Source organism: Dama dama, chromosome 10, assembly GCF_033118175.1.
Source record: "Dama dama isolate Ldn47 chromosome 10, ASM3311817v1, whole genome shotgun sequence".
NCBI classification, from domain to species: domain Eukaryota; kingdom Metazoa; phylum Chordata; class Mammalia; order Artiodactyla; family Cervidae; genus Dama; species Dama dama.
In genome coordinates this window covers 18466453-18478731 of record NC_083690.1, presented here as the reverse complement: position 1 = coordinate 18478731, position 12279 = coordinate 18466453, and the positions used below count along the sequence as shown (strand labels likewise).

At 46.9% G+C, this 12279-nt stretch overlaps 1 protein-coding gene across 4 annotated transcripts in view; it reads right to left on the bottom strand.

Moving 5' to 3' along the window:
• Positions 1 to 12279, bottom strand: part of VPS35L (VPS35 endosomal protein sorting factor like) — a 143416-nt gene that overhangs the window by 15267 nt on the left and 115870 nt on the right. For all 4 annotated transcript variants that reach the window (XM_061152945.1, XM_061152946.1, XM_061152942.1 and 1 more), the window contains 2 exons: positions 9408 to 9547; positions 1245 to 1410 (listed from right to left, as the gene is read on the bottom strand). In XM_061152945.1, the coding sequence (XP_061008928.1) occupies positions 1245 to 1410; positions 9408 to 9547 (306 nt within the window). The remainder of the gene's footprint in view (positions 1 to 1244; positions 1411 to 9407; positions 9548 to 12279) is intronic.

Below are 12279 nucleotides of genomic sequence, written 5' to 3'. Positions count from 1 at the left end.
TCTACTGTCCATGGGATTTCTCAGGCAAGAACACTGGAGTGGGTTGCCATTTCCTTCTCCAGGGGATCTTCCTGACCCAGGGGTCAAATCCACGTCTCCTACATAGGCAGGCAGACTGCCACTGAACCACCAGGGAAGCCCCCGTATACAACCATATACTTTAATTAAAACACTGTTATTCCATAATCAAGGACGCAGCATAACGCATGTGCCACAGTGAATTCCACTCACAGCACCAACTGGCCCTGAGCTCTGGAAACTACACGGTTGGTAAAATCATGTTGTCTTTTGGAGTCTCCCCTTGCTCAAATGTAAAATGGGGACACAAATGCTCATTCTTCTCACAACGCTGTCAGGATCAGAGGAGAAAGAGGCCCACCAAGTCTGGTGCCATACCTGGCATGCAGTAGGAGCTCAGACCATGGGAACTATCATCTCCAACGTTAACCAGCCTCCCCAAGTTACGTCCTTACAAAACCTCAGCCCCTAAATCCCAGCCAGAGGAACCCCCTGAGAGTTATGACAGGAGGCCACCCTCAGCACCACAAATCCATTCCCTAAAATTTCCAAGTGTAGAGATAGTTGCTTAAACCCTAAAAGTATACATGTATTGGCCAAAGCATTTTTAACAATAGGGCCATTTTTTTGGAAACCAAAAATAGGAACTGAGGCTCTGACAAGTAGGGAGATGCTGAGGCTCAATGGGTGGCAGTCTGGAATTGGGACTGTCCCATGTTATCTCCAGGACATGAAGAGGCGGCCCCCAAACCTGCAGCAGAAAGCTCAAAATGGCTGGTTCCACATGGGGGTAACAAGGCCATCTCCTTCCTCCAAGCAACTGCTCTAAGGCCAGGACCCCTGTGAGACTGGAAAGGAATAGGCCTGGGGTGAAGGTCACACATGTGCATATGTAACCACCGTTCTAGAAATTCTGTGGCACACACAAGGCATCACCGATCCGAAAGAGCGCTTCTCTAAACTCATGTGTGTGTCAAAATGACCTTGGATGCTCATGAGAGACACAAATTCTCAGGTCTCTTCCTGGGCCATCTAATTTAGAAGAGATAGATGGGACCCAGGAATCTGAGTTTTTAAGAGTTGCCCCAGGTAATTCTTACATTGGACAAATTTATCAAGACCCTGGACCAGAAGTTCCTGGTGGGTAAAACACAAGAGAAAATGAAACCTATGCATTGCCACTCGGGAGTTCAAGCACAGCGCAGTCTGGCGGGGCACGCGGCTACCTTTGTCTACATGGTAGAGATAGGTCTCCTGGCTCATGGCAGACAGCAGGTGCAGGACGCAGGTGTAGATGCGGATTTTCTCATCGCTGTTCTCCTCCCAGGCATAGTCCTGGACCACGTTGAGCAGCTCTCGAACAAGAAACAGGACTCCGTGTTCAGGATGGTCCTAGTGGAGGACCAAATCAAAAGAATAAATAATCCTAAATGTGAAGCAGAAGGGAGAAAACAAAAAAAAACTCAAGACAGAAACCCAGGTCCCTCCCTTTAGCAGCTATAGAGAAAATGAAGTTCCAGCTGTGGTTAAACAATAGAGAGAAAGGCGGCAAGACGCTGCTAACCTTACTAATAATCAGCACACGAATCTGGGGAGACGAGGTTTGAGAGCCTAGGATCCGAGAAAAGAAAGCAAAGCTACCTGTCAGTTTAATGGCCTGTTTCCAAAATTACAACCTTGCTCTCATGTGCTAACAGTAAAAAGCCCTGTTTTTCCAACTATAAAAGCTGGATTGCAAGTCTCGCAGCAGATGGCACAGAAGCCACCTACCTCGGGTAAAGCCCCAAATGATCACTGTCACCGCCAAAGGCACCGACTTTAAACACAGCCTTGCTCTTTAGGACGTTCAGCAACATTAACAGCTAAATTGAGGATCCTCTCTTGGGGGATCATGCCTGTGCTCAATTGCTCAACTCTCTGTGTTCAACCCTCTGTGACCCCATGCACTGCAGCTCCCCAGGCTACTCTGTCCACGGGATTTTCCGGGCAAGGATACTGGAGTGGGTTGCCACTTCCTCCTCCTGGGAATCTCCCCGACCCAGGGGTCAAACCCACATCTCCTGAGTCTCCTGCATTTGCAAGTGGATTCTTTTCCACTGAGCTACCTGGGAAACCCCATCCCTTGGGAGAGGAAAAACCTCAGAGATAGTCACACAGAGTTTCTAACAGTGTTTCTCAGATGCTAAACTGAATTAATGCTGGGATGCAAAAAAAATAGTCAGCAGCTTCAATTCTGTTCCAAAAAGGTCCAGGTGATGCTGTGGCTCCCCTGCTGAACATTCTTCAAAGACTCCCCCTCCCCCAGCTCCTGCCACCATCACCCCACTGACCCAGCTGGTGCACCCTGCCCATCACTCAGCCCAGCACCACCTTTATTGCTCCTGGGACCAGCTAGACTGCTCAGGGCCTGGCAGGACACAGAGGGCACGCTCCCAAGGGTTAAATGAGGATCTTTTAATGAAGGATCCTCAGGATGAAGGCAATTAGTGAGGAAAGTGAGGCAGCCGGGGCCTGGCAACAGAGAGAAGCCAGTACCATCCTCGGGTGGAAAGCACGCGGTGGCGAACAAGGAACTGTGGCTGGAGGACACAGCCCTGGATGGAAGAACGAAGCCCCTGCCGATCCATGGCCCAGCAAGCCTCCTCCTGCTCAGTCCCTGTGGGTGCTTCCCAAGGACTGAGTCAGCTGGAAGCCAGTAGGAAGGAAGCTCCGACGGCTCGGTGCCCAGAGGCCAGTTTCCCACACAGACCAGACAGAAGGGCAGAGGAGGCCCCAGAGGGCAGGCATAGGCCAAGGGGGCTCTGGCCTCCCAGCTCTGCTGCTCTCCCTGCTGGAATCTTTATCTGCGAGACTTGGCCACGCGGGTTCCTCTGGCTGCTGCCGTACCTCACCTCACATGTTAGCTCCTCCTGTGATCGTCAATCCAGAGCCCCTGAAACCTTCTCCTAGTCCCTGTGTCAAGTCAACCATCTCATATTTTCAGAGCAGTTCTCAGCATCTGATTTTATCTACTCTGTTAGTGAACTACCCAACAATACCTCTTGATATTTTTTGCATCCTGGCCTAATAACCTCTAGGAGGGGAGGTGCTTTATCTTCTGTGTTTGCCGATAACACAGTTCTAGGATGGCCCCGGGACACACTGTGAATGGCGTCCTTATTCCTGTCTTTGCTCGCTGGGGCAGTGCTGGGCACACAGCCGGCACTCGGTAGGTAAGTGATGGTTGAAAGGATAACATTTTTCGAGCACCTTCCATGTACTAGGTACTGAGGTGGCTGCAAAAACAATAGCTAACTTTTATGGTAGCTATCATGGCTACCATAGCTTTTCTCTGTTTCAGAAAGATACTTTTATGTTCCTCCCCCCGCCGCAACCCCACTTCATAGATGGGAAATGAGCCACAATGCCGGGACATGGGGGAACCAGGATTTGAGCCCTGGGAGTCTGGCTCTAGAGCGGACATTCCTAAGCGATAATACTCTATAATGTCTCTCTACAGATGACTTAGGCACGAACTAGATTTTATGGAGCTGGCTAGTTGGGGAAAGGCCTACACGTAATCAGCTCTCTTAAATTCGGGCCTGGGGTATTAGTGTGATAACCGAGGTGGGTGGGAGTTCATGGCTTCGTAATCCAAAGTGTGGATACATAGCAGAAATGCTTCCAGTGGGTAAGAATGAGGGTGGAGGGGCGTGAGATGATTTGTACAGCTGATAACATCTACAGGAATTGCTGTTACGGTATCGGCAGCAAAGAAGACACATGATGCTCCAAAATCTGAATCCCTCAAACGATACACAGTGAAATTGCCCATGCTGTGGTCCGCCTTCCACTGCCAGAGTCAGGCTCAGCTGGCAGCTTACTACTGCCTTTCTTTGCTAGCAGCTGTTTCTAACTAGGCTATTTTGTTCCGCTATGTGGATGCTCAAAATATATTTTATTTCAGGATCTGCCCTGGAAAGAGACAACAATGTGAATGGTCCAGTAACTTACAATACATACTGCCATAACTATCGTGAGAGAGCATTTGACACACCTTCAAAAAGGTGGAAGACAGGGTAACGGAGATGTGAAGGTTTGTAGGAAGCAGTTCCCGTGAGCCTTAAACCAAAGAGACGAAGAGATTATTTCCAACCTTCTCTACAAGGAAAACATTTTCCACATGATAACCATGCTTCAGTGGTTGTTAACATTTTCAAAAGAAATTGTACCAGTGCCAGCAACTGAAGCAAGGCAAACACAGATTCAAAAAAGAAAATAAGAAAAGATCCTGGATTCAGCAGGCAATCCGAGCGGGAAAAGGTTTTCTTGAGGTCTCTGCCAAGGCTGCCTCCCTGGCAGCAAGCAAATGCCCAGGAGATGGTTCCCAAGGAGCACCTGGAAGGGACGCAGCCCTCTCACTCTCTCAGCTGGAGGAAAGGGGGCCTGGCTCCCACCATTCGCAGTGTCCCTCTGGGTCCTTGGTCTGCGGGAATCCTCCCATTAAACGTCACTGTTTGGGAGAAAGAATACCCTGGAAGTAACTAACTTCCCAGGAGAGCTGAGAGGCAGCAAAGACAGCGCGGAGCACACACATCCTGGCTTTGAATTCTATCTCGGCCGCTCACTGGCTGGTGACCCTGGACGAGTCACTTCACCTCTGTGCCAGGGTCTGCTTCTGTGAGAGGAGGATAATTACAGGGTCGTTTGGAGTGAATACTGGTGAACTGCTGGCTGGCTCTCTCTGTGTAAAGTAAATATTCGAGTCTTTTACAAAAGGAGCCAGAACACAGAGGGGCTGGGAGGAAGTGTAGGAAAGAGAAGCGGGGCATTGGTGGGGTGGGGCAGGGGGACCCCGAGCAGGTGGAGGGCAGAGACAGGTCACCGTGGAGACGAGAGGCTGTGGGTGAGTCTGCAGCGCTCCCTGGCCTCACTGCTGCCAGCCCCTGCCCGTCTTGCAGCTCATACCCCTCTAGCTCTCATCACCTCGCTCATCACCGCGGCTCTCTCCTCCAGTCCCTCCAGTGCTGCTGGGTGACCGTTCCCACCCCGAGGCCTTACCCATGCTGTTCCCTCCACCCCGAATGTCACCCTACCCCCCACACTTAGAGAACTACCAGTCTTCCTCTGAGCTCAGCTCAAATCACACATTCTCAGGGCACTTCCCTGACCCACTTCCCTTCAAAATTTCAGGCTCTCGGAAGTGACTCTAGTTCTTTGTGACACTTTATACAAGTGGAGTTAAGTACTGATGTGCTTGGAGTCTGTCTCCTTGAGTGGCAGCACACATTTCTGTTCACTCCTCCACTCCCAGATCAACAAGTATTTGCAGGGTACACGGAACGAATGAAGCTTAGCATCTGGATACCAGGTTATGCTGACGGCTGGACCTTTTCACTAAGATAAGGAGGAGAAAAGACATTTCCCTGCTGTGTCCTGGTGACCAGTGCCAGAAAACTGAGGGGGAACATTTCCATTGCCTACAAATTTCAACTGAATCAAAATTAGGCATCTGCAGTAGTTAACACCAAACTTGTTCAATTCATTCTAGCTTCCCTTGTCCTACCAAATGTTGTTAAAAGAAATATATTAGTTCAAGATTATGGAGAAAACTGTTCTGCAGTCCACCAAGAGGCTGACCACTATTAACACCAGAGCAGAATGCTTCAGAATGCCCCAAAAGTGGTGCTGCTTGCTAAGGTGAGAAGGCTGTAAGTATGAATATAGTGGACCAGTTATTTCGTTTGGTCTAAAATGGCATCCATTTTTTTTTTCTAAACAAATAAAATGAGTCAAAGTTTTTCAAACACAGTCTTTAAAAACGTCTTGTGCCCTGGAGTGGGAATGCAAAATGGTGTAGCCGCCATAGAAAACAGTACACAGGTACCTCAAAGAATTACAAGTGGAACTATGATGTAATCCAGCAGTTCCCTCCTCTGGGTACTTATTCAAAACATTTGAAATCACTAATATCTCAAAGAGATACTAGTGCTTTCATGTTCACTGTAGCACCATCACAACAGCTAAGAGGTAGAAACAAACAAAATGTCCATCGATTGATAAATGGATAAAGAAAATGTGGCATACACATACAATGGACTGTTATTCAGCTGTATAAAAAAGAAGGAAATGCTATCATATACGACAACATGGATGAACCTTGAGGATATTATGCTGAGTTAAATAGCCCAGAAAGACAAATACACTATGATTCCACTTATATAAGGCATCTAGAATAGTCCTTTCAAACCGTGGAATTCAAGGGCTAGAGGGGGAGGAAAACAGGGAGTCACTAATCAATGAGTTTAAAGGTTCAATTAAGGAAGATGAATAAGCTGTAGGGATGTGCTGTACACTGTTGGGCCTTAAGTCAACAAAGCTACATCATACACTTAAAAATGTGATAAGAGGGCAGACATGGTAAGTGTCCTTACAATGAAAGAATTAAATTTTAAAAGTACAATAATAAAAGTTATGACAAGAAAGGTAACAATGTGAACCAGGTCAAAGAGGGATACGGGAGTCGTCTCCTGCTGAACCTACTGACCACAATGGGGCTCGCACACGGCCCATCCTCCACCTCTGAGCTGGGTGAGCACTCAACCTTGGCTCTTTAGACTTAATATCTCATGACACCCAGAGAGCCAGCCAGTAGTTACTATGCTGTGTCCCATAGGAGGGATGTAGGGTTGTAAAATCCCAACTATCTTGAGCAATAAAGCCTCTTGCAACTGTTTCAGGCAGGATAGGCTCTGGGGTAGCACAGACTTCCCAGCTCTGCTTCTCAGCAGCAGTGTAACCCCAGGCAAGCCTCCCAGGTCCTGCCTTGCAGGATCCTAGAGACTGGATATTGACAAAGGGAGCTATCATGGCACGAGGCACCTAGTAAGAAGTCCCAAACTGTGGCTAGAATCATCTAAACATCTTGAGAAATCCTGGCAAAAGCCAGAGCACTATCAGGAACAATGAAGTCTGGCAGGGGTGGGGTTACCTGAATGCCTAAGGAACAGGTAAGCAATAGAAAAGGATTTAATGGACCCAGAGGCGCTCAGGGACCTGGAGAGAATACACATGCCCCGCTAGGACAGGCAGCTGCTCTCCAGCTGAGGACAACTGGCCAGGCGGGGAATGCGGGCCTCATAGGGCTGGACCTGATTTTTTCTCAAGGAACTGGAAATCTGGGTTTCTCTGTGATCTACAAATTTTAAATGGGGGTAATTCATTCCAAATGTTTTCCATCATGATGCAGCCAACAAGTGTGTCTCCAGGCTAGATTCCACCCACTGGTCATCAGTTTGTGATCCCAGGGACCAAGCTTCTGGTTCATGAAGCACTTTCATAGTGATCTTTTCAGTCGACCCTCACAGCGGCCCTGCTAGGTGTGTATCTGGATGGTATTTTAGAAAGGTGACAACGGAGATTCTGAAAGTTACAAAACTTTCTCAAGGCCACAAGGCTGTTGAGTCATTGGGTCAGGACTAACACAAGTTTTTAACTCCAAGCACAAGGCTCCAGTGATTTTTAACACAGAAAACCCCATATGCAGAAGGCAAAGGTAACCCGATTAATCAATAAACAATGACACTGATCCACTTCCTCATTAGAAATCCCGATTTTATCACCTGACAAATAACTAGAATATCAAAAAACGAGAGAGACTGATTATAAACTACTAAGGATATCGGAACACACTGAAGTTGAGCATCAAGCCTGCCTCCCGAACATCCCAGGCTCTCTTCAAAGAATTTGGGATTTGAACTTGGAAAGCTGGGAGCAGCTCAGTTTCTGTTCTCTCAGCTTCACTGAGATGATTCACATACCCAACAATTCAGCCACTTAAAATGCAAAATTCGTTGGTTGTTCGTATATTCACAGAGTTCATATATTCACAATCATCATCACAATTTTAGAACATTTTCATCACCCCAAAATAACCCCATACCTGTGGGAGCTAAATGCTTCATGACCTGAGACCAGAGGGACGTTTCTTAAAGTGTGGTCCTAGGACCACCTATACTTGACTCAAGGGAGCTTTCAAAAATGCTGATTCCAGGACCAATCTCACCTACTGAGTGAGACTCTCAGTACAGAAGTGGGGACGGGACAAAGCAAGACTGTATTTTAAAAAGCATCCATGGTTCCTATGCACATTTGGCTTCACCACGAGCCAACCCATTTTGTGCCTGGACCTGGTGAAGCCTTCACACAACTCAGAGTTCTATTTCTAACACAGAAAATAAAATACATAAGACCACAAAGGAAATCAATTATGCTAAAATACAGTTGTTAAAATACTTTTTCAGTGTATTTGCTATACTGTAATCTTACTTCTTGGTGAATACATTTAAATAACAGACCTAGTCAATGGGCCTAATAACTACTGCACTTGTAAAGGAAGGAAACATGTAGATAGTCTTCTGAAGTATCTCTCACACCTGAAATGTGATATAAACATACTGCTGATTATGTTGATGACAAAGTCCCAGTTACTAGAACTGGTACTGTGGCTCATTGCCTGTGGTTTATAATGAAGCAAAAGGCTAAATTTCACTGAGGTTTGTGAAAAGAAAGGGTCTTTTTCTCTTTTTTCTCTCATCTGAATTCATGGTTGCCCTGCCAGATCCCCATGGGTTAGGCAGACCCCAAGTTAAGAAACCCAACTAGGGTGAGGGCCCTAATGCTGGATCCTGGGAGTGGCGTTGATTCCTTCCAGCCCAAACCTGACTACTCATCCCCTATATTCCACAAGAAACCCCAGCATCTTCCAACAATAGCCCTTTGACTTTCACTATCTTGTTGTGTATTCTGGTATTTGCCATCAAAATAACATCACCATTACCTCTTCAAGTGCTTACTAGGTACTAAGGCACTGTTTGGAGAAGGGAGATGGTAACCCACTCCAGCATTCTTGCCTGGAGAATCCCCACGGACAGAGGAGCCTGGCGGGCTACAGTCCATGGTGTCACCAAGAGCTGGACATGACATAGTGCTTAAGCACAGCACGAGGCACTGTTCTAACCACCTACGTATATCTGCTCACTTAATCCTCAGCACAACCTAGACATGTAGATACTATTATTATGCCCATTTTGTAAATGAGGAAACTGCAGCCTGGTGATGTTATGCAATCACCTGAAACTACAGAGTTGGAAGGAAAGGAAGGGATTTTACCCTAGGTGTCTTGGTCCAGTGGCTTGAGCCCTGAATAAGTAATACCTCCTTCACCATATAGAGAGCCCTGACTATATACCCTGGACACAGATGAATAGAAATGCATTGAGAAATTCAAAATATCTGACTACAAAACCAACAAAAATATAGATAGAACATCTCTGCACTTCTAGGGCAAAGAATGTATATAAAACAGGTCAAACAAAGACATCACCTACAGGTCTTCTGGGGAAACGTACCGGAACTATTAATAATGTAGAAAAGAAATTGCAGAGGAATTCCAGAAGGAATGATTCTGAGGGCCGCATCTTTCCATCAATATTAATCATCTTGGGAACTTCTGGAACGAGGCTTATGGCGGCTTTGAAAAAGGCATCAGCTGCAAGACAGAAGAGAAGTCCACATATGAGAATGTCGAAAAATTCAGGGTCTACTTTCTTCTTCACACGGCCCAGAAGCCAAGCCTGAGAGGTGTGTGGAAGTCAGGCCACACTGAGGGTCCAAGACAGCTGGCGGGTCCTCGAAGAGGGATTCTGCACCATAATTGACTCAGTGGAACATGTGGGCTCCCACATGCTGCTGCCTCCCAGCTCGTCTCTTCTTCTCCTTCCTTCTTGGAGCAATTTGGTTCCAAGAACCTCAGTCAAACTGGCTTTAGACAGTAAGTGACAAAAGCACATGGTAAATTATCACAGAGAGTACAGAAGTCACTTGCTGGGATTGAAGGCTCCATCTGAACTGGCTTGGTGAACCCGCCTGTCCAGCCTAGGAGGAAAGTGCTGTCCGAGGGCCCACTCCACAGCTGCGGAAAGAGATGTGCCTGGTCCTATGACAGAGCCAGTGCGTGCAGGAGGGTCCAGCCGAGGTGGTGGAGCCCGGGTCAAGCTCTGGTTTGTCTGAATCTACTCTAATGCACACTGTATTTGTTAAAGAAACAACAATGGAAGTGTTTGAAGCAAAGTGTATGTGTGCGTGCACACATGCACACGCACACACATACATACAGCTTTAAAGACTTCTGATTAGGTGACAGTTCCAGGGAATCATCTGGAAAATGAAGGCATTTTAAGAAATAGGTAACAGTCTGTAAACCAAGAAGACCTCCAAGGGTGAGAGGAAGGAAGGAAGGGGAGGTGGGAAGAGAGGAGGAGGGATAAAGAGGAAGTGGGGTGCTGAAAAAGAGGGAGCGACAGGAGGACACAGAGAGGGAAGAACGGGGTGAAGGGGGAGGACTGGAGCTGTGGGGGGGCGGTGAGAGGGAGAGAGAGAGAGTTCCTTCTAGAACTGCCGAAGTATTAACCATGAGAAAGAGCCTCAGGGTCAAAACAGACAGAACACTGACCCAACAAATGAAATTTTAAACTACCCGACAAGATCAAACGTTTGCATGGTCCAAATACACTTCCACTCTGAAATGGCCTGCAGTGATGCAGAACAGCTCTCTGGCCGGCAGCACCCCAAGTTCAAACTGGAGCCCCGCCAGTGCAGCAGAGGGGCAGATGCAATGACAAACGCCCAGGTTGGCCAGGGACAGAGGCCAGCCCTTAATGAGAAGAGAATGCGTCTGAAGCTGGAGAGTGGGGTTTTGCCTTCTCTTCCTTCTTCCAAAGAAAAAAAAAATCACAATATGGAAAGCACCAGGTTTACTACATGAAGTTCCCTCTGCTCCAGAAGCTTGCCTCCCACGCTGCTTCTGGGACCCAGCAGTGGCACCCTTACCACGTTCACCGATACAGAGGGGTCAAGAGTTGACAACATGAAGTGTTGAGCCCAATGTGATCACCCTCATTAACACCTATCCGCTGGGAACCTGCTCTGTGCTCCACTCTAAGGGGGACGTGGAGCAGCTGATGTCATCTTAATATAGGGGTTCTGGTAGACGAACCTCCCAGAAAGAGTCAGAAGCTGCAGGATCGTCTGTCTTGGCCTCCAGACAGTAGTAAGTGGCACTATTCATGGAAACCAGAGGAACTCCTAGGCCGTGTCTTAAGGCAACTTACATTCTCAGTCCTCAAGCAGGCCTATGGGGAAGGTACAATTATTTCCACGCCCAGATGACAAGCCAAGCTCAAAAAGTGACTGGCCAGGTGAAAGAAGACCATGGATGGTAAAAGACTGAGCTGAGCAGAATTTAAAGGCCATCACTAGCACTAGCTCTGAGCAACACAATCAGATTTGTGTTTTTTAACAGAAACACAAGTCTGCAAATGATGGCTGTCATAAAGAGTTTATTATATCCGGAACACAAAAAGAAAGTATAAAGCAATGAAGAAACAAGTAACCTGACTGAAGGTTACCCTGAATAGATATTTTTTCCAAAGAAAATACATGAATGGTCATCAAGCATATGAAAAGATGCTCAAATCATTCATCACAAGAAGCGCAAATCAAAAACCCAGTGAGATATCACCTCACACCCATGAGCATGCCCTCTCTGACAAAAAACAAAAACAAAAGTGAAAGCCAGGCAGTAACAAGTGTTGGCAAAGAAACTGAAGTCTCTTATGTACTGCTGGTGGGAATCTGAACTGGTGCAGTTGCTGTGGAAAATAGTCTGGTGGTTCCTCAAAAAGGTAAACATAGAATTACCATCTACTAGCAATGCCACTTCTAGCTGTCTACCCCAAAGAAATGAAAGCAGGGACTCAGACAGATGTTTATACATGAATGGTCACAGCAGCAATATTCACAAGAGTCAAAAGGTGGAAAGTATGCAATGAACACATAGACAAAACACAGTTCGTGTGTGTGCGTGCTAAGTCACTTCAGTCATGTCTGGCTCTGCAACACTACGTACTGTATATAGCCCGCCAGGCTCCTCTGTCCATGGGATTCTCTAGGCAAGAATACTGAAGTGGGTTGCCATGTCCTCCTCCAGGGGATCTTTCCGATTCAGGTACAGAACTTGAGTCTCTTAATGTTTCCTGCATTGGCTGGCAGGTTCTTTACCACTAGTGCCACGTGGGAAGCCCAACAAAACATGGTACATATACACAAAGGGGTATTACAAGGCCTTAAAAAGGAAGGAAATTCTTACATGTGCTAGAAATATGGACAAAGTTTGAAAATGTTCCAACTTGGGAAAGGAGTATGTCAAGGCTGTATATTGTC